The following is a 23,479-nucleotide window of genomic DNA, read 5'->3' as shown; positions in this document are numbered from 1 at the left end:
CTAAGCATTTGCAAAAAGTGACTGTCAAAACCAGTGATGAAATGTTTGCGTTAGCAAATTCCGTAAAAAAACAGGCATAGTGAATTTTTCAGTTTTCGTAGTTATTTTAACTGCTTTGCTTGCTGTATCCATATGAGGTGCTATAAAAGATAAGAATCTACTATAAATTAATGAAAAAAACGAGACCTTTTATGCAGAAAACTTCATTAAAATTCGGAATTTGAATCAAATGATTTAAATTCCGAACACTTCATAACACTTCATAAATTTACTGAACTTTAATGTTATAAATAACTGGTTAATGAAAACCACGACATTTTTGGGGTACAGGCTTCATTTTAACATAATTTACAGGTATTGATACAGCTTATAAGGTATAATACTAAGCATTTGCAAAAATGTGACTGTCAAAACTAATGATAAAATGTTTGCATTAGTAAAATCCGTAAAAAACAAGCAAAAACAAGCGTGATTTTTTCAGTTTATGTAGTTTTTTTTAACTATTTTGTTTGCTGTTTTCATGTTGAGTGCTAGAGAAGGTGAAAATCTATCTATATATAAAAATGTATTTCTGTCTATCTGTCTGATTCTTATGGACTCGGAAATGTAGGGGTTTTTGGGTTCAGGGAAGGTTCTTATGATAGCGCGAGATCCCTCCCCCCTCTCTAGGAGGGGACTGCGATACAAATGAAACACAAATTTCTACATTACTCAAGAATTATTCAAACAAATGAAAGGAAATTTAGAATGTGGAGGTTTTAGGGTGCAATAAATGATTCTATGGTGGTTATATACTCCTCCCCCCTCTCTTAGGGGAGGCTGCCATACAAATGAATCATACATTGCTGCATAGTTCAAGAACTAATCAAGCAAACGGAACCAAATTTGGCATGTGAAGGTTTTAGGGGGCCTAGAAATGAAAAACATATTTCTGCATAACTCGAAAGCTTGTCAATCAAATGGAACCAAATTTGGCATATGGAGGTTTAAGGGAGCAATAAATGTTTTTATGGTAGTTTGAGACTCCTTTTCCTCTCTCAAGAGGGGGGGGGGGGGTGCGCTGAACAACCCGAGAACTAATCAAACAAATGGAATCAAACTTAGCATATAGAGGTTTTAGGGATCGATAAACATTTCCATGGTAGTTCGACACTCCTCCCCCTTCTCTAAAGAGGGGCTGCCATACAAATGAAACACAAATTTCTGCATAACTCGAGAACTAATCAAGCAAATGAAACCAAATTTGGCATGTTTTAGGGGACACGAAACGTTTTTAAGGTGAATATACACTTCTCCCCTCTGACATAGAAATGAAACACAAATTTCTGCATAACTTGAGAACTAATCAAGCAAATGGAACCAAATACCTCTCTAAAGAGTTGGGGAGGGTGCTGAACAACTTGAGAACTAATCAAACAAATAGAATCAAACTTAGCACATAGAGGTTTTAGGGATTTATAAACGTTTCCATGGTAGTTTGACACTTCTCCCCCCTCTCTAAAGAGGGACTCCCGTACAAATGAAACACAAATTTCAGCATAACTCGGGAACTAATCAAGAAAATTGAGCCATATTTGGCATGTGGAGGTTTTAGAGGGCACGAAACGTTTCTATGGTGGTTCGACACACCTACCCCCGCTCTAAGGGCATGGGGGCTGCCATACAAATGAAACACAAACTTCTGCATAACTCGAGAACTAATCAAGCGGATGGAGCCAAATTTATGATGTGAGGGTTTTTTGGTATGAGAAATGTTTCTATGGTAGTATGACACCCCTTCCTCCTCACCTCCTCCAAAATCACGGTTTTTACTTCACTGTATTCGTAATAGCCAATTAACTTTCACTTCAACGTTGACACATCTCCTTTTCGCTTGAAATATGTCATGTTTGAAATATAAAGAAATATTATTTTTTTCAACTGAATACATATAATCGGGTCAATATATAATCGAATCTGTATATGATCGAGTCCGACCTGTATTACTACAAGTCTTTGCAAAAAAAATTTACAGGTTTCTTTTAATGATTTTTTATCTGTGCTTGACTCAAAACTAACGTCGCAATGTTGTCATCGCTATTCACGGGCTCTGCTCACCATCTTGCTGGAGGTTTTTGAAAGTATCTGGAAAGAATTAGGGAAATCACGGAAAAGCACTGTTTAAGGCGCAATTCGTGATTCGTTTTCGGCAACATCCAATCCTAAAAAAAACAAAAATCCAAAATGATGTATTGCTTTCCATTGAGGTGGAAAGGGCTGAAACTCAAAGACATCAAGATTTTTGTCGAAGCCCATGAAAAACTGTAGATAGAACTCATGGCAGAAAAACAATGTTAATGAAAATAGTGACAAATAAATTAATATTTTTTTCTCTGCACTCAAAAAAATTTTCTCTGCACTCAAAATACAAGTTGATAAGAAGACGGGACAATCAGTGGAGGTGATCTGGCGTAGTGGTACATCCGCCCCTCTCACGCTAAAGGTCACGAGTTCAATTCTCACTCCCGACATTCTTCCAAAAATGGAAGTAAAGTGACGAACCAGACAAAAGTGTTGAGAGTCTCTATAATGCAGAAAAAAAAAACGGAACAATTGGAAAGCGTCGAAAAAACCTTTCAAAACAGTTTGGTCAGTCTATGTATATTTTATCTCCAGATGTTCCTTGAACACGAAGTTACAGTCTTTCAAAATCAATAAAAAAAACTGTTGCTGTTCTTGCTTCTCTATTTATTTATTTTTTTTGAGTGTATAATAATACAGTGGTAGACATTCGTTTAGCCGCACCCTATTTTTTCTCAAAGTTTTTAAAAATAAGTTTGCAAAATTTTGTTCATAAAAGACTATTATTGTTTATTTTCATCGAATTCATTCTAAAAAAAGTATAAATTCACTTTTTGTTTTCTAAGTAATTGAAATATGTGGAATCAGGGTGGACATTCGTTTAGCCGCATCCTAAAATTTCAATAAAAGAAAATTTGTGCGGCAAATTTCGAGTCCAATCGGTAGCTAATATTTAATATGTCCACCCCATTTCGGAACATTTTGAAAAATCGTTTTGGCATCGAGTCAGACAGCTTTTAAAGTATTGCCATACTGATTATAGCCCAACACTCCTGAATTACTGCCTTGAGGCTGAAAATGTTGTCAAATTGTCAAGATTCTCCATAAGTTCTCTATGGGATTGCAATCGACTGCAAGCTGGTCATTCAAGAAGCGGAATGTCCTTCTCGGCAAACCATGCCTTCGATTGCTTGGAAACGTGGATCTATGCATAATCCTGTTGAAAAAACGACATCCTCGGTAGCGTTATTCTTAATATGGCCAATCGAAACGTCTTCCAGTAATTGAAGATACTTTTCGGAGTTCATTCGGGTGAAAATGAAACAAATGGGAAGCTTGCTGTGATAGGAAACGGCTCCCCACACTGTCAAACTTTCGCCCCCAAAGTTTCGCTTCGATCTCACGACATGCCGTTGACTTAAATTGTACCAATAGCAACTGTAACAGTCCGGGCCATCCAAATTGAACTTTTTTCGCCGGGAAATACAACATTTTTCCATTCCAGTTTCCATTTCATGTATTGCCGGGCGAAAATGAGATGGTTCTGTTTATGGGTGGCGGTCAGTTTCGGCTTCCCAGGTTTCTTTCACATAATGTTTGATGACTCGTTCAAGATGCGCGCAATATGCCTCTTCGTTACTGGAACAACCGATTCTTCCTTAATGTATGAGCAGAACATCGTTTCCTGGTTGCTTCGTGTCTTATTCGACCTTTAAGACGCAAAGTAACTTTGGTGTTCCCATTTGTTTGGTCGTTATATTCCATATTTCTGGCACAATTTAAAGAAATTTCGTACCACTTTCTCAGATAGACAAATTTTTGTTACGATCGAGCGATTAGCAAACTTTTGTTCACTGGATATATTTATTATTTTCCGCCCCTCTTCCGTCAATAGAATACCTTTCGCCATTCCTTTAAATTCTACGTGGATCACTAATCTGACAAACTTCCTACGTTGCACATCTAATATTTACCTTGTAAATTGAACATTCCCAAGTATTTTTTCAAAAAAGACAAATAAAGGCTTGGTGATTATGCGAAAACCTGATTTTTATGTCAATAAAATTGACTCAAATATACTACCACTACAGCAAATAAGTATCCCGATAGAAAGAACATTCCTTATTGTTTTGTAAGTGTTTCAAGTTTTTTCCAAGGGCGGCTAAACGAATGTCTATCACTGTAGTAATCAATACATTATGATAATATTAATTTAACCATTAGAATTTGTTTCAAAAAATACTGAAACAGTAAATAATTAATCTGAAACATCACAAAGTCATTTTCATTTCCCGATTAAGTACATTGTAAAGCCCACGATAAACGCCGCATCGTAAACTCATAACGGCTCATGCATATTTTTTTCTCATAATTGTTAAGAAGCGCCGCAACCTATGTAATTGCTTTTGGTACCATATGTAAGTGTTACTGTTTTCCAACGCTTGGTTTCAGCTGAATAGATTCGATGGTTTAACTTGTAAATGAGTTCAGCTCGTTAGGAACTCATAATCGGGGAATAAACATGAATGTATGAATAAATTCAAAACGTACAAAAAAGTTGTTGATTTATTTGAATGCCTCTCTGCAATGGTTCAATCAGCAATTAGTTGCTTGAAATAGGACTAAAAAAGGATCGTTCTCTTGCATCAGCGCCCGAACTTGGGAAAGCTGTTTCCAGCCAAATAATAAATAATGATGCAGAAAATATGTTAAATATATTTCCAATTAAAACCCAGCCTGGGCTGCGCTCAGGTAATCAATCAAATCAGCAAAACGAAAACCCTCGTTACTCTCATTACAATCCTATTATACACTGGTTCATAATTCCCACCCAAAAATAATGGACGCTCTATTAAGAAAGACACAGATGTAGAACGGTTAGAGACGAATGCAGGGAGGGAAGCAAATCACAGTCAACCCGTTCCGCGGTCGACATTCGCCCCCCGATCGTGACCGGGATGGGATGAGTGGCGAATCTAGTCCTGTGCGGTTCCGAGCGCGAGAGCGAACAAAAAGCGGATAATAATAATGAAAATAAACACAAATAGGGTACACCAATTATCGAATGGACTTATAACAAGCTCCTAATAATATACGAGAGGAGGGAAAAAAAACCCGACTAAAGTAAACATTCTCCACTACCGACCGAGCGAAGATGCCGAGCAAGCGAGGAAAAAAGAAGCTGCAAATGGAAAGTACATTAACACGAACAAAAAGCTAAACGAGTCTTCCATTCACACAAATTGATATCGAACTGAGCAACGAACGACGAAATGACTCCGTCCGAAGTGCGAACGAGATGGTATGATCGTCATGGGAAGCATCTTACTTACTGTACATACACTTGTTGGTATTATGGACTGCCAATGAGCAGCAGCGGAGACGGTGAAAACATAATCTGCGCGGTCGAGAAGGGAAGGGGCCGTACTTACAAGGAAAGCTCATCGCCTGGCGGTGCGATATGTAGTTTTTGCCGTAAGCCACGCCCACTGGCTTAAATTGTGTAAACCAGAGATGCCACGACCACAGCGAAACATTCACCAGCGACTAAGGGGGCACGAGTAGCTTCAAGAGCTACGATGTGTTGGTGAGATGACGCACACAGACCCAGAATGGAGACGACTGTGTGGATAGGTTGTGGAAAGTCACCCTACCAGTTTTCATTCCGTGATCAGCGTTCGTTGAGCGAAGTTCTCGTGTGCGTATCGTTTGAGCCGTGTTCGTTCCTTGCATTAGGCATCAAGTCTCTTCTTCCACCGACCGTAACCGCGCCGTGTTCTTGCCTCGAAGCCAGTTGAAGCTGATGCTGAAGAAATTGTGTGTTTTTTTTTCAAATCAAACATCGAACAACAGCAACAAAAACAAATACACGCTAATTGGTTTGGTGATTGATGATCACGCAATTGTGTTAGTGAAAATATAGCTGTTTATCGGGTTGTTTTATTTTTTGTGTGCTTTGACTAACTAAGCTGAAGTGAGGAGCGTGGAAATAAGTTAATCAGCGAAGAAAGTTTGTGCGGCTGAGCAGGGAAACTACTCAGCAACAGAACGCGAAGAATTTTATGTGATTTTCGGCGTGAATAAAAGTTTGCAAAATTTCGACCTACAAAATGCCGACGCTTCAACCCCGTATAGGATTTAGCATTGACTCTATAGTGGGGAACAGTACTCCCAAGTCGCCGCCACATCTGATAAAGAAAGTGGAGCATTCGCAGCGATCCCCGAGTCCGCAGTCCTATTCGGTACGACTGAACAGGCTGCAGAGTCTCTCGCCGCCCCATAACTACAGCATAACCCGCCTGCCGGAATCACCACAGAGCATCGAGTCGCAAAATCGCTTGGAACTGCACCCCACGACAAGTCCTGCGCTACAAGCTAGACTGACACCGGATGATCTACTACCAACCGGCAAGAGACCACGCAGTTCCTCGCCACCACCGTCACCCTCTGGTTCGATACCCAACGGTGCCCATATGGGTGGGCCAGGTCCCATCATGGTACCCGGACTTCCCGCAGGATTGGTACGACCGTTTCCCGTGAGTCCTCCCCAGCACCCAGCACCACAACAGAATCCTGACATCAAGACTCTGCCACCCTTCATGCATACCCCCGAGATGGTACAAGCAGCCCACAATCAGCACTTTCTTGCCGCACAGTTCCAAGCAGCTGCCCTCGCCCATGCCCAGGCAGGACAACCCTTCCCACCGCACCCGGCAGCTGCCCATATGCACAACCCAAATCTTCCCCCGCGGGACAGCTACCCTCTGTACCCATGGCTACTAAGCCGCCACGGTCGTGGTGTGTTCCCCATCGGATTCCCAGGCAGTAAGTACCAAGGATCTTTTACTACAGAAACAAAAAAAAACTCATTATCAGCAAATGGCGAATGATGTTGATCGTGACCTCTGGATCGCACGTTCTGTCAACAATTAGTTGTTTATCGCTTTTGGCTCTAACATTGTACTCGCATACCCGCGATTCATTCGCTGCTACAAAGCACCGCCGGCTGGAATGCGGTGGCCAATTTGATGGTCTATTTAACAAATTACCCGATCCAAATGGCTCGCAGAGTCGACCACAGCGTCGTGGCCTGATTATTAATTACTTAATTTCGGATGTCTCCGCGCGTCGGATGTCTTGTTTTACCCACCAAATTCCCACCAATTCGTTTCGCAAATGTTCTCAGGCCCATCTTTCGCTCGGTTCTGTCATCTGGTTCTTCCTATTCCGCTTCTTCTTCTTCTTCGTCTTCTGCGCACCACCTACAACTCCCAGAGCCATAACTCTCGTCTCGTTTCTGCTCGAACGATTTGCCGCACACATGCTGCGCCGCGCGATCGGGTGTTAGCCGAACACGGCCAGAAAAGGCACACACAACAAGGATGCTCATCTTCTTTGCCTCTTGTGTTCCTAATAACCTATATGTATGTTTAAGTAGCCCATTGTTGGTAGTTCTTTAGAAAATAATACCGTTTTTTTTGTTTGGTTTGAGCTGGCTTTTGTAAGTCATCTTGCACCTAGCGAAAAACTCCTTGGAAGCGGCAGCGGCCGGTCCGCGGGGACTTTGACGCTGAGGAGACGTTGATTTGGTACTTAATTGGAAACCGATCATATCATATCTCGCTGTTCTTCTACTCCTCCTCCTCCGTTGAACATCTCCCAGTATCTAATCCGCCGTGAAACAGCTTGATTGTGTGGATTTCTCGGAAAAAAAACGGACTGACCGTTTTTTATGCGATTCCACGGGGCCCCTCGCTTGCCCTGCGTGTGTCCTGTCCCCTCGCTCGGATAGGATTTTACGAGCGCACGCACCCCACCTTCCTTGCTTGCTTCCTTCTACACCTACTCGACCTGGACCTGGAGGTCGTAAAACCGTGGGCCGAATATTAGGGCCAATTTTGATTTGACGTTTATGCCCTCATCGCGCGCCCGCTGCTAATAAAAGCAATGACTCGCAATCTCGGACCGATGTGACAGCGTTGCGGTCCGCGCTTGGGTTAGATCTCAATTAGTGGGTAGTGTGTATGTGTGTGTGTGTGTGTGTGTGTGTTGACGTCTTGTGTTTCATTGTTTGGTGTCAACCGGCGGTAAAACGATGAGTGGGTCTAATGAATGGTTGAAAGATGCGCATGATTTCTCTGCTCATCGCGGAGCTCTGATATTGTTTTCTATTCTTATGTTATGAATCAATTATAAAGAGTGAACTCTCTTTGGATTGAGGCTAGCAACAATTTTTTGTAGCACATCTGTTCACTTCTCTTCAAATCTGTGGGCTTTACTTCCTGATCTAGTACTGCAACAATTTGATAATTCGCGTTGACGGCATTGCGCCTTGTACTCCGATTTGCGAAGCAAAATGAGAATGTATTTTTAGATGGAAAAATTATATATGAAAGTTGATTTTTCCGTATCACAAGCGGTGAGAAAATCTTATATAAAAATTATGTTTGATATTTATTTAAAACTGTTTGGTAATCTCTAAAGCGTAATTTGTCTTATAAATACGGATGTCGCCACCAGCTGTCGACACTGTAAGTTAGTCATCGTGAATAAAACTGAATTCTCGTTGACAGCATTGTCGTTTCGTCTTCCAATTTGTGAAGCGAAAATGATGATGACTTTCCAGGTTATTCCTTTGAAACTAAAATTATGAATAAAAATTATTTTTTTGTATCAAATGTGCATTATATATGATATAGTAAAAGATTTTTTTACAAACTGTGATAAAATATCAAATGAAGACGTGTCTGATAACAATTTTATATTATAATGATGGGTTCTGGTGGGAATATCGAAAAATGTATATACAAATGGTTAGGGAAGAGTCAGGACTGTATGTTTTGAGTATTCGAATAACACGAAGTGAAATATTCTATTCAAATTTTAACAATTGAAAACTGCTTCCAAGCTAGTACTCTTATAAAGATTAATTTACCTCATGAAACGTATATCGCCGCCAAACATCGACACTCTAACTTTGTCATTGCGGATTTGTTCATCTTACTGCAGTTTTGCAGTGCCAGATTCGAACAGGCAGCTAAAATAATAGAATAACATAAAAATTTGGGATAATAATTTTACTACCAATAAAACGTTTCTAAGGCAGAATACTTCGTTACCAATTACACATCCGAAGCGAACGGAAATCGAAAGCCATTTGTAATTAGTAATTGTATACCATTATCAGTAAATTATGGCCCGTTTCTATCCTCACATATACAACTTGTACACTAGTTTTTATCCTGCAGAAAATCCTGATTTCAGGTTTCATCAGTTTGGAAGTTTTTGTTTTGTCCAATCATCCAAATCATATTGATATTAATCGATATTCATTAGTATGTACAGTTCCATATACTCCATATATCGTATACAGTTGAGAACGATTTGGTGTTTTCAGTATGAAAGGAAAATTCGATTATCATGAATTACTTTCCTAAAAATAAATTTTAGGCAGCAATAGATTAACCCACCTTTTTTATATCTTTCTGGTAACTTCATGATTTTGCGGTCACAGAACTCAAAAAGGTTTTTTTATGTGATTTGGATCAGATGGGTTGGCTATGGTAACACTTGAAATACTGAAATCATGGATTTTTTTTGCAATTTTTTAAAAGTGATTGGGATTGTTTTCTTGTTGATACCATAATTTCATCTTAGGCATGGGGTAGCATAACAATTTCCATTAGCTCTTATACATTATTCCATCAATACGATAAAAAGGTCCCACTTTGTTTATTTTAGAGAGGTTTTAAACTTGAGAGTTCATTCGTCACTAGCCTTGAGAAATGTCACTGAATGGTGTTTTGCCTTCAGAAAGGCTGTTTTTTATTCGGGCATCACATTCGACTCACATTTCACCTCTTTCAGATTGAATTTGGAGTCGTCGCGGAACAACACCTTTTCCCATATTGAAACATTCCATCTCAAATGATTTTCCGCGAAGAGACGTCCTCCCCTTTTCTCTGTCTGTTGTAAACAACTAAAAAATGCGAACTAAACAAATTACAACATTTATTTCAATTCTGGTTCGGCCGAAAAGGTAAATAAAGTGAGCCCGTGTTTGCTCCTTTTAGAGCTGAGAAACATCTGACAGCATGCGAAAAAACACAGCATGGGGAAAAAGATGCAAGAAAAATGCATTTGAAAAACAAATTTGTTTGACTCCGCACCACTTACGTACAAACTGAGTTTAATTTACAAACGATACAAGTTGCAAAAAATATAACTTTTTTATAACTTTTCGGTAAATCTCCTTCAAAACGAAAGATTTATTCCACGACTAGAAGTTATGGAAATGATTCCACTAAAGCATTAATTGATGCCTTAATTAAGTATCAATTTTGATATTTTGATGTTTCCAATTTATTTTTGAAAATAGAGAGATACGTATGAAAATTTTCAGTGGGAACCCAGCAAACATTAAATCGTATAACTTGCATATTCTATGTCATGTTTAAAGTGGGGTCGAATCACAATCGCATATTATGTCGATCAAAGTATACATCCTGTATATCTTCATATTGCAGAAAATGCGGAAAACTCGATTTTATTGATAACGACAGATTAAGTCGTAATTGGGTATAACAAGCATCGGTCTTATGATGCACACTATCTTAAAATCGAACTAATCGACATCGTATATGCGTATCAGGTAGATGCAGCTCGTGAGTCGCAAGAACGTATAATTTCAATCAATGTGTTATTGCGAAACATCGTGTTACAAAATCATTCAACATTAAATCATATTAGCTCTTAAATGAGGACACGTTGAATTCTTTTTTATATTGTGTTCTTTCGAATTATTTTCTATATCACTTCACTATTTTCCTTTTTCTACTGTTTGATTCCCTTTCTCTTTCCAAAAATATTCATGTCCTATTCGTTTGAAGGTCTAGTTGCGAACTGAACGGTCAATTTAATCGATAATGTAAATACCATAAATAAAAATCAGTGGCGAAGATGCGTGTTGCCAAGGCTGGTGGGTTTTTATCCCTTCTTTCTTCTTCTTCTTATATGGCACTAACGTTCCTAGAGGAACTACGCTGTCTCAACGTAGTATTACTTGCGTCATTTTCATTAGTACTTAGTTGAGATTTCTATGCCAAATAACACGCCTTGAATGCATTCTGAGTGGCAAGCTCTAGAATACGCGTGACCACAGTGCAAGTCAGAGGAAATTTCTTTGAAGAAAAATTTCCCCGACCAGAACGGGAATCGAACCCGAACCCCCGGCATGTTAGGTTTGACGCTAACGTTTGACGGTTTTTATCCCTAAATAGGGCGAAATTCAATTTTGCAACGCTTAGCATAGTGTATCATCGACAAACATAAATGATCTCATACATAATATAAGTCCTATATTCATTCAAACTGATTCCCAAGTATTTGCCATGTATGTATATCGCCTCGATCTATGCATGTTTAAGCTAGTTATACGCATCATATACCAACCAAAATATGGGGTATATGACGCTGTGTATACGATAGTTATACGACTTAGGTTTTCTAATTTAGGTTCGGATTTTTTTAAAAGATTAAACTCGGTACTAACTGCACTCTTGAATGTTCGAACTAGAACTAACTTTATTGTGGCTCAAAATATTCCTCCCTAGTCTCGGTCCCTGGCTAATGAATTTCTGCTTATCGGTAAATTTTGTACATGCGCGGCGTTCCAGATGAGAAGGTGTCCTATTTCGTCGGTTTGGTCCCACGTTCGCTGTCGTTTTTGCTAAATTTGATGCGTTCTCGGAATACCGTTACAATTCGTGTGAAATCCGTCAACGATATAGAAAATGCATGTGATACACACTGTATAGAAAGACATCGCGATGCTTTTAGACCGATATACGACCTAATCCTACAATGACATATACATTCCTATTTTAACAGTTCAAACGATTTTATAGTGTTTATCCCTAGCAAACATTAAATCGTACAAAATAATTGGATGCGATATACATGGATGGATGACATCATAATTGGATGCGATATACATACATCCGAGCCACATTTGGGTATATGGATATATGATGCGTATAACTGGCATATACATGTAAAAGTGAAGGCGGTATACGAATATGTCATATTATATTTGTATATAAAACCGCATATAACGATATACGATGCTTGTCACACTGATATGCGATTTGACCCGACAATGCTATATAAAATGAATATTCTAATCGTGTATACCACCGCACATCGCGATAGTAGGATGATTGTTATACCGATATACGACTAAAACCATCAATCATATTGAAAATCGTGTCTTTGCGTTTTATACGATTTCAGATACAAATGATGCATCCTTTGATTGATATTTTGATTGATCACTGAGTATATTTGGATTGACATTATATACGACTGTGAATGTATTCGATATAATACACGATTTAGCATAAGCAAATTTCCACTACATCATACGCATCTGTTCATGTCCAATGTCCAAATAAAGTTCCACGTTTTGGCAGCTGACATTCCGCCCATGGCCATGCTGGCAAGTTATCTTACAACGAGTCGCCAATCGAGTCAATGTGACGCAGTGTGATGAGGATTGTACTTTTGCATTTCATTATACGCAGCTAGAGAAGTAAACTAGTTTTTCGTTCCAGGTGGATTTCTCTTTTTTTCGCCTGCAGACAGAACAGGACCTGACCAAATTAAATCCTTTTTTACATCATTTACTTTTTTCGCTATCGCATAGATAAAAAGAGCTTCTAAGCGACTAATCTGTCGGAAAACGATGGGAAAATATCCTGTGTCCTTTGTCACTTTCAGTTCTGCTATTCTGTTCCGGCATTGCGGAACGTTGCATTTCGAAATTTTGCTGAAGTAAACAGAAAGGAATCACAATATCTAGAAAACATCAAATGATACCTGTGATGAAACGTGGTCACTTCTTCTATGTTTTAAAGTAAGCAGTAATGAAAAATATTGAGAGAACTTCACAGTGTCAAACAAACTGAGAATTTCTCAAAATTCCCTTTAACAGCTTATATTCACACAGGCGATGTAACATACCTGTTATTAAAACATTGAACAAGTCTGAATTACCGGAAATTCACTCTGCAGAAACAACAGCTCCTAGGCAAAGTTCGAAAAAAATATGATTGCCACCGACGGCACGAAATGACGGATCATTTTCCAGTGAATACTATCATCAGCTATGCAGTGTGGAACCAAAAAAAAAGTAGATCATTCATTCGCTTAAAACAGTAAGCGAAACAGCAAATTAAACTTGAATTGCGTGGAGTGAAGGAGGGAACCGTCCAGTCTCGGGCAACAGTTCGTCCTGCATTCACTAATTAACTTTTGCCTCTTTTGTCCATTATCGACACACACACGCACAACACGGGAGGCTAATTTCTGTCAACCTTGGAACGATTCCCCACTATCTCTCATGCCCAGACCAAGGAATCAACACCTCACAAACCCCCTGGCTGCCTTCCCGCAGAAAGTTAATTAAAAGTGCGAGCGAAAATCTGCGCCCCATAATTGTCCCGTAGTAATAAAAGCCCATTTATCGCTAATTTATCACCTGAGCATCGATCGGCCGATGATTAACACCCATGTGAAGAAGCTACTCCGCTTCTCCGGGGGCTCGCCCTGGACGGTAGCATTGGGAGCAGTCGGTCGGTCGGGCGGAAGGGCGAATTTATACGCGTTTTTAACGACTCGGCCGAACGACGATAATTTATGCGTTTCTGCTTCGGGAAGCGGGAGGATCGAGATCCTGGCTGGCCGGCAGGGCTGCGATGAAGTGCGATTTCCGTTGCCGGTCGAACCCCCCCCCCCCCCCCCCCCTTGTAAACGGCTTCGGCTCGATGTTTATTAATGTACAAAAATTTTAGGCAGATAATTATGTACGAAAAACGTAATTGCGTCACGTCGTCGCCAAATGGACGCCGCGCGTATCCTCCCGATCGGGTCTCCACGAGGGGCGATATAGGCTCCGGAGGGTGGTGCTGAACGTACGGAGTGACAGCCAGTTCGACCCTGGCTTCGCTCCGTTCCGTGGTTCTGTGTACAGCATCACGCGTTACGATCGCGTGATGGGCAGTACTCTCTGGCCAATACCTCGGCCATCCATCATGCGCTTGTTAGTAAATTATCACATCGCGCAAAAAGTAAACTCATAAACATTAGGACATAATGGAGGCAAGCGTAGAAAATCGTGAAGATGTGATTATATACCTCCACGCCGTTTCGGGGCCAGCGTCCAGCTCTGGGTTTTTGTTTTCTCTTCTGTAGTTTCGCTTCTTGCTTTTGGGCCCCAGCAACACCGCCGCCACTGCCAAAAGAATGCAGCGCAAATTTGAATTGTACCCGAGGGGTGTGCAAATTACCCTGATCCTCCAGTTGTACCTCGCCGGGCTATCCGAAAGCTGTTGTTCTCGCATTCAGTCCCCGTCGGAGGTTGTTCGGTGGGTTTATCACCTCAACCGGGTACCGGGCGGATTTAACAATTCATAACATATCTGACTGCAGCATAAATTATATGATTTAGTATTTTAATTTAGGAGATTTTACACCGAAATGACGAGCCTAACAAGCGCGCGAACAAACCGATGAAAGCCCACAAGAAGCACGAACGGACGAACGAGGGAGAACAGAGAATATATTTAAAACAACTCAAAATCACCTTGTGGCAATGATATAAATTAATAAGATTTTATATATGGTTTCTGCTTCCTTTTTCTGACTCAACGTTCGGGCGAAGGGAATGACGTCAAAAAGGCAGGAACTGTGAGAGGACTCGTCGTCTCGTTTCGCCGCGTGTTAAACGAGCGATCCGACGCTTCTGGGAAAGCGCTTATGCTGCTGAGATATTCATAAAAGTACAAACATAGAAAGGGGGGGAGCGCAGCAAATGTGGGCCCCAGAAATACGATCTCGTGCCCCGTGCGATTAATCTTCGAACCGAGAGAACAATGCGCGATCTTTGCGCCCTCCAACCCGCTCGCAGAAGGCGATAAAATCGCGTAGATTAATTTCTGCGCGAACCTTTCCTAATCTATGATCTAATTGCTCGTTAATCATCGAGTGCTGGGGCCAAAATCAATTGGTAAATTCTGACAACCAGAGTACGTGCGTATTGGTGTACTAGCATGTAAACAATCGAGTCTATTACCCCACTGACGACGCCGGCGGCGGTTTAGACGCACGGTCATGCTGCGTTACTTTATGCGTTTTTAATTGTATCTGCGGCGAGTACCGAACCATGCAAAGGTAAACAGACCATAGCGAAATCAATCATCCGCTGGTGAGTGAGTGCCCGTTCGGCGTTTGTTTTCTCGTAATTAACCTGACGTGTTTGGTATGCTCTGTGCGCCTGTGCTTGCCCCGCACTTCGAGGACCTAGCGCAAGATCGAGCACACGCGTAGTCTCCGTGAACGACGGTGGCGTTGTCAAATCTTCGCCGCCCACACGTCTCCAGAAGTGACAGAAGGCTGTCCGCTTGGTAGAGATGAACTTCGCCGAATGTAACGGGGCGAATGTGTCACCCCGATATACCTATAAAAACAAATCCGCCCCGCGCTAATCGTTGGAAAATAATCACCCGGCAGCGATCGAACCTCACCACCGGTCCACCAGGGAATCAACTTTACAACCAAACGATTTCACACGCCTGAAAACTGCCTGCGGAATTTTAATGGCTCCCATAAAAACTAAACTAAACAGCCTAGGTCTTTTGCAGAGCGAATGCTCCACAAAACACACAGCCACTCACACACACATTAATTGAATTGAATTATCTAAAGCTAACTTTTCTTGCCGTCCTCCGCGCGCCCTACCCCCATTCCATATGGCCAGGGCATTTAAGGAAACCGGTTGTTTACAATCACGCCGCGCAGGAAATTGTAGGAAAACCAGAGGAAACAACCGGCAACAACCCGGCAACTGAGAAGGAAAAATCGGCCGTTTTGAAAATGGCCGATCCAGCGCGGATGATTATTTTAATTGAATTAAAAGCTCTCTTCACATCATGGCTCGCGAACGTGTTAATTTGTATCGAACTAATTAAAACGTAATTACGGAACGACGAGAAAAGAAAAAAGGAAGCCTCAGAAGGTCAGCGCATTTGAGCGGTTGAGTGGCCTTTTTAGCAAGCCCCCGGCACACTGATTGTCTTTTAATTGGGCCGTTTCCACCGACCAATAGGCAAATGGCACTTATTCACACCTCAACGATCATAACCTCTACCGCTCTGCAGCTCGCTCGCTTGATGGGTGGTATGATTGAATGAACAACCCATTTGGAAGTTATAAACGGGAATGAACATGAACCTAATAACGCTCACGCATGCAAACCCCCGCCGGCGGCGAAAGACTTCATGGAGTTCGATCGTCGCCACATATCGTTATATCATTACCACTAATGGGAAACTTTCGCTTGCCTCCGTCAACCTTCATCGCCTTGGCGGGCAAGGCGGAATGAATTCCGTGATGCCAGAATGACTACGACAGATACACTCTACTACTAAATGATCTACAGAGATTCAGGTCTTGCCCAGCAAACATTAACTCGTATAAATAGCCATAATTGGAGGCGATATACGTACATCCAAGACGCATTTGGATGATATATCATAAATATAACAGGCATATACACGCAAAAGTAGAGACGATATATGTATATGCCATTTTTTATACGCATATAAAGTCGTATATAACGATATGCGATGCTTTTTACACTGATATGCGATTTTCCCGACTATGCTATATAAAATGAATAGAATGTGCGTATACAATACTGCATATCGGTGTACTAGGATAATAGTTTTACCGATATACGACTTAATCCATCAATGATATAGAAAATACACATGATACATTCTTTGATTGATATTTTATACGATTGTAATTTGATACAAATTTATATGCGACCTAACATGTGCAAAAGTTATACGGTTCAATGTTTGCTGGGTGGAGACTGCGTTGAAGCGAGAGCAAATACCAAAGTTGGACCTTCTGGAGAATAAAACAAGGTTTCGATGGACATAGGCTCGAGCAACGCGACTCTATAAATGGGTTTCTTTTTTTGACATTTCTCAAAATTAAACTTGTATTGTTCCTGTGCACATTCCACTCACCAACCACTCCACAAACGAAATGGCTGATAAACATCAAATTCGTTTTTGATCATTCCTTGAATCGTATGCCAAGAAGATGCCCTAATTACATCACCGAAATCGACAACCAGTTTATGAACAAAATATGCGATTAACACCAAATCCGGATTGGTCATGCCTCTTAACGGTATCTCAATCGCCAGTTTACCCTCTCAAGGATTAACATTTCAGCAGACATTTCTGGGTTCCGAAACCTATTTTATCCGTAATGACCCATAAGCACGGCAGACATGTTTGGGGTCCAAAGCCCTCTGCAAGCGAATCTTTTCCAACTCTCACCATGTTCGATAACCATTCTTAGGACCAAATTCGTAACTGTGTGTTGAAGAAACTAGCTCGAAAGGCTTAGGTGTTCCTTTCCAGAATATTTTCTGCGTGTATTCGATTTGGATACTTCCCTTCCTGTTGGAAGCATGCGGTTGCTATTGCTATCATTGTAATCCCGACATTCTGAAAGTTACCTTTCTTATAGCTCCTTTTTTCCGATTCAATCACATATTTAAAAGTGGCAACATTGCCTTGTCGAAAAACAAACGACAAACTAATTCATCCGTGTTCGTGAAGCTATTCACTCTCTATCACATAAGCAGAATTTTAAATTCTAGAAATTTTGATGAAAATTATTACTTGATGTTATTTAAACACTTTGAGCGCGTAATTCTCACCATCACCTAACTATTTTTGTATAATTTTGCTATAATTTCCGGTAAAACTTTATCATTATTCATTATCAGACACTATTTTTGTTCACGATTTTTTCACCACTTGCAAAAAAAATGTGTGGCTCGATTACATAAAACAAAGATTTGATACGAAAAAGTTAATAATAATTTATAATAATAATGTTAATTAGTAATAATGGCAAGGTTGTCACATTTGCACGACCTAATTGGATTTGATACGATCGGATTACTGAATGCGGCATTGTGCTAGTTTTAAATCCGATCGCGTTTCGGAATAGGGGTGGATAACAAAAAAAGACACTACTTCAAATCTCTGACCTGAAGACAACTATTGCCATGCCGTTCGCTTTCAGGAATGCCGCGAGAGTTCAACGGTGTACACATGAGATTAGTTTGTTCTTCACCCTCGTCTCGTCAGAACAGGGTAACACAAGTTGATCGAGCTTGCTCACGCCACTCTATGAGTTTGTTGCAGTCTATTCAATTGCTGAGGACTTTGCAAGTAACGTTGTTGGTTGAAAAAATCAATTAATATGAACTTCAGAATGATTTAAAAATTTCTAGAACAACTAGCATACGTGACAATGATTTGTTCATTGTTTCCCTGAACCCCATGGACATGTTAAGAGATGTTCTGTTGATGTTTCTCCTTTCATATTTTTCTCTGTCATCAACATTTTTCATTTTCTAACAACGTGTTCTACATTTTTTTTCTGTTAAAAAGTGTAAATAACCCTACTTTGGACATTTCGTTCATCAAATTAATCTTCGTCAATCTGACTCCTAGAAGCATTGCAATATATTTCAAGAAATTCTTACACTAGATACTTCAAACGCACGATTTCACGCAGTTTAGATCATTGGATTCAGAGTGTTGAAGTCCACCCAAAGAGTAAGTAAATTCCATTGAATTTTCTAGATTTTTCAGTCAAACTTCGATTAAACTTCGACAAAGTTTGAGCAACATTCCTATTGAACATAAAGAAATCCTTTCCTTATCAGAACTGTATGTATCAATCGACAAGCTTTGCAAGCTCCGATTTAGCTAAAAGAATCAAATCGGAATGAATCTTTATTTGGAGATCCACACAGCGAACGTTTTGGAAATGTTTAAGTCAGTCTCTGATAAAACTTCATAATTTTCACAAACTTTTCAAATCAAGAACTCCTCTGTAGTACTCAAATTTTAAGAAAAATATCAGTGAAATTTCAATCAAATTAGACAGAATCTTAAGTCAATTGGAAAACATTTTCAATTAAAGTTTTGTTTAGTTTTATATAGAATGTTGAATGAACTAATTTGTTAATTAGATGAATTTGTTACAGTCGAACAAAGTTTCATTACTTATCAACTATCTTTAGCCAAAACTATATTGACAGGCTTAAAAAGGAGTGTAATACGAATTGTTTACCACAAGCGCGGCTAATCAGCATTGCGTATTTAGGCATATTTCGAGCAAACAATCCTACATACAGTAAACATTCGACCTGCTTGAACTGAACTGCTTTTCAACTGGTCGTACGTTGGAAAGCAGTAATTCATAAACAACTGATGTCATATTTAATTTGAGGATTTGCTGAGAGGGGCATCCGAATGTTATTTGAGCTGTTATAAAAATTGACATTATTTTCGTATGACAAAAACATTGATTAAATCACAGACAAATAATTTCCCCAAATTATATATAACGCCTGTTATCGCACTCAACGCAAAACTTCCAGTGGAAACCTTTTGTTTATCCAATTTCACGATCAAAGCGAATCAAACAACTCATTGAAGTTTTATTTATTTGACGTTTCACACGCCGATCCAGTTAGCAAGCGCATGTCGAGAACAAGGCCCCGTTTCTCGTCCAGTTGCCGAACAAATACTATACTAGAACATTTTCAATTGTAAAGGTTTTCTACATAAAAGTATAGAGTTTGATATACTATATATTATAGTACGAAATTTCTTCCGATTCACTCGAAAAAAAAATCTGGCATCACTGACACATGCCACATTCACCGAAGCTCGCCGGTGCAATGGTGAAACTGTAATATATTTGCCGTAATGCTATATAATTATTTAATTACGGGTACCGCTCCGAACGTCATTTCCTATCCGTGATTGTGACCAATGTTCCCCTGTGCAATCTTTTCGTGAAATACCAGCTATTCACAGCTCTGATTAGAAACTTATCATATTATAACCTCTGATTAACTAAGCGTTTGACTAATTATTTCCATCTCTCATTCTCTCTCCGTTGCAGACTACCTTATCCCATTCCGCAAATCGAAACGCGTTCGAACTGCGTTCTCGCCCTCGCAACTCCTGAAACTGGAACACGCCTTCGAGAGCAACCACTACGTAGTCGGAGCGGAGCGCAAGCAGCTTGCCCAGAACCTCAACCTCTCCGAAACTCAGGTAATTATTATCAACGCGAAAGCTTCCACCAGCTCTTCGATCGGGGTTTCTTTTCTTCGTCCTGGTAGCTTCAATTACACGTGAAAACACCCGTTTCGCTGTCTAATTGTATTGTTCCGACCACTTGCTGTAAGCTTGCTGACACCATATAACCGTCACTTATCGCTCGTTTGACGTTCACCCTGTTTGCCGCTCGGCGAAGCGTGGCGACAAGAGCGCGCGGCGCTTTGACACTTGGTGACATGATTGCGACAAATGGCGGCTCACCGGACCTCACTGACTGTGCGCACCCAGAATGTCAGCTATCAAACACGTCAACGCGGGTAGAATCAAACGGCCATAAAAATTAATTTAATAATTGCCAGATCTGATTGTAATTTCCAACCGTGCGTAATATACGCAACCCTGCCTAAATCTGTGGCACCGGGGGAGCTATCAATGGTTCGCTTTCCGGAGCATTTATCACGTTTTTCCCCTTAAAGCTGATGCAATGATAAATCATACGCCCATAATAACCCCCACGGGAGAAATTCCGTGAAATTGCCACCACTTTGCTAGACAAATATTATCACAGTGCGTCCCCTCGATTCTTGCTTCCATTTTCTCTACATCTACACCCCTCGGAACACAGGCGACAAAAGAAATCCCACAAAAACTCACCCCAACTCCTTTGGTGAAATCGAATCTAACGACATTTTTCTCTCTCTCTCTCTCTTCCCTTTCCACCAGGTTAAGGTATGGTTCCAGAACCGACGCACGAAGCACAAGCGCATGCAGCAGGAGGAGGGCAAATCGGGGGGCGAATCGAGCGACCCGAACCGCTCGACCTCGAGTCCGGCGTCCGGAAGCTGCCCGGAGGAGGACGAAGAGGACGAATTCATCGATATGGACGACTGCCCAAGCGACGAAGAGAACATGCACCACAATGCGTGAAGAAGCGAATGGGCGGAGGAAGCGTTTGGTCGTCGGTCGTCGTCGCAAGCGTTGTTGTGCCAAATAGACTCCACAGACGGGGATGATTGATTGCGAGAGTGCGTGCCCACCCTGGAACCGCTAGGATGACGGGGTAGAGGGTTCCTGTCGGATAAGGGCTTCCCTCGCCGACACTACCAGGATGAATCCGTGCGGGGAGATGAAAGCCAGAGTATTAGCATATGTGCATTCAGGGGCGGCAATTGTACCAGTGATTTTATTTTATCTACTTAGAAGTTGTTTTCCAATTCATAGCGAGAGATTTTAGATAGATTTTATCGTATTGTTTTCCAACCCCCTGATTCTCGTGATGTGCCCAAGATAAACGGTTTGAGCGGTAGAACAAGCTATTACAAGCGTGTAGATAGGTAATCTGTATTAAATGTGTATATAATGAGTACTTAATAGCTATATAATAACAGGAGGCTTAAATTGACTGTAATTTAATTTGTACACTGCTCATTTTGAAGCAACGATCGGGTGATTCGTTCCCGAGCGTTTAATTCATCTGCCGGCAGCAGGAAGCCGGGACAGATGATGGATGTAGATTCAAGGTTGGCATGCCCAGCGGCGCTCTGTAATGATGTATAAATGGTATCGTTAGTAAAACAATTACTCCTTGTATGATTCTCGTGGAAATTAAAAACAAAATATTGATTAAAAATAAAGTTCAGTGTTTTCATTCGATGACCACTAGCATGGTGTTTCCTATTTCTTACAGTGTGAGCTTGATATCGAGTGTATCCTCAGGCTAAGGAAACGAAATCCAGTTTTTTAACTTGATAATTGAGTCAGCTCTTGCGAATTTAATTATCCACTCCACAAATAGTCCACATACCTAACGTACTGAGTCTGAGTCTAACCTAATACCTAACGGATTCGCTGGATCATCCTGCATACGTTTGTCTTTACTCTGTTGCAGTGTCATATCAAAAAAATATTCACGAGTAACGAACATGATTTTATTTCAGTGTAAATGACTTTTTTTCAGCTTAAAACACACTTCCCTTATTATATTGATGACAATAACAAACGAGTTCATTTTGTTCATATCGCTGATGCATGAACAAATTTGCTATAATGAATGAATGCGGCATTGGGGTTCATAACATCGCTGTTATTTATACTTTGAATATCAGAAGCAACAAATTGATATTCATCACATTCGGAACGATATTCGTTCTGGCACTGATTTTGAGTCAAAATTCAAAAATAAATTAGTCAGGCTGAACCATTTAGAGAACAAAACCGCCAGAGTTCGATGAAACGAACTTTACAAGAAATCGCGCAGGATTTTGCTTGGCGAGACGGTAACAACGGCATAAATAAAAACCAACCGCACACAGCTGCCTCAGCTTAAAAGAAATCAACAGCTGATATTCATTTGGATAGAATGAAATTCAATTCCGACATCTTGAACAATCAAGATGAAAATGACACTGGGTGGAAAAATTAACTTCAAAACATATCGAAGAACAAAAGTTCATTTGCTCATATTCACTGGTTGTCTGGATCTGTCATTTTGATTTTCGTTTGGAATATATAGATTTCCGATGCAACCTAACCCGAAAATCTATACATTTGAGCTTAACGAAGATGATTTTTTCACTGCTCTATTGAATGTATACGAAGTTTTCCACTTCCCAAATCCATTCGTGATCTTCTTGCAGTAAATTGTGTCCGGTGCTATGGAACCTGATCAAAATAATTACTGACAAAAAATCGGTGATCATGCTGAGATTGATATATCTTCTGATGAACAGTCTGCTTTTGATCTGTTCATTTCCTCTCACAGTCTTTTCCTTCTGTTGTCTCGGAAGGCCTTCGATGACAGCTTCAATGGTGATCATCTTCCCACTTGAGTCTATTTCAATTAGGGTTGGAAATACCGAGGCACTTTGAGAAAACCAGTATGCATTTGCAATTGCATTTTTTGACGTCTTTCATTTCTATACTGGGGTATAAGTTCAACGTTTTGTAAACGAGAGCCTTACGCCGGAACAACAAGTTTTCGAGCGTCAATAGCTCTTTGACGGCTAAACGAAATGGTATGATAGCACTTTTTTATTTAGTTATTTCTTTGTTATTACATTTATTATAAAATAATATTTTATGCACCCAGAAATTATAATTATGGTGGTTCCTTCGAACAGCTGTTGTGGCAAATCCATGGAGTTGGGATGGGTCGACAGCTCCCCCAGTGAGATTCATCTCTTTAAAGGGGG

The 23,479-nt window shown here is 40.4% G+C and overlaps 1 protein-coding gene across 1 annotated transcript; it reads left to right on the top strand.

Moving 5' to 3' along the window:
* Nucleotides 1-5,738: 5,738 nt before the first annotated feature.
* On the top strand, nt 5,739-21,922 carry LOC129762980 (homeotic protein empty spiracles-like). The gene is made up of 3 exons (XM_055761620.1): nt 5,739-6,885; nt 20,128-20,282; nt 21,012-21,922. Exons 1-3 carry the CDS (start codon nt 6,171-6,173, stop codon nt 21,213-21,215), a joined length of 1,074 nt encoding a protein of 357 aa, XP_055617595.1. The 5' UTR covers nt 5,739-6,170; the 3' UTR covers nt 21,216-21,922.
* The last annotated feature ends 1,557 nt before the right edge of the window (nt 21,923-23,479 follow it).

This window comes from Toxorhynchites rutilus, chromosome 1, assembly GCF_029784135.1.
Source record: "Toxorhynchites rutilus septentrionalis strain SRP chromosome 1, ASM2978413v1, whole genome shotgun sequence".
In the NCBI taxonomy this organism is placed as follows: domain Eukaryota; kingdom Metazoa; phylum Arthropoda; class Insecta; order Diptera; family Culicidae; genus Toxorhynchites; species Toxorhynchites rutilus.
Note: the sequence above shows the minus strand (reverse complement) of the source record. Positions and strands in the feature narration are given on the sequence as shown.

What these genes read in the sequence shown, in the direction of transcription:
- LOC129762980 (XM_055761620.1), top strand. Translation starts at nt 6,171, where the DNA reads ATGCCGACGCTTCAACCCCGTATAGGATTTAGCATTGACTCTATAGTG. An exon ending in CCCCATCGGATTCCCAGGCA is followed by an intron (nt 6,886 to 20,127) that starts GTAAGTACCAAG and finishes TCTCCGTTGCAG; the next exon opens with ACTACCTTATCCCATTCCGC. An exon ending in TCAACCTCTCCGAAACTCAG is followed by an intron (nt 20,283 to 21,011) that starts GTAATTATTATC and finishes CCTTTCCACCAG; the next exon opens with GTTAAGGTATGGTTCCAGAA.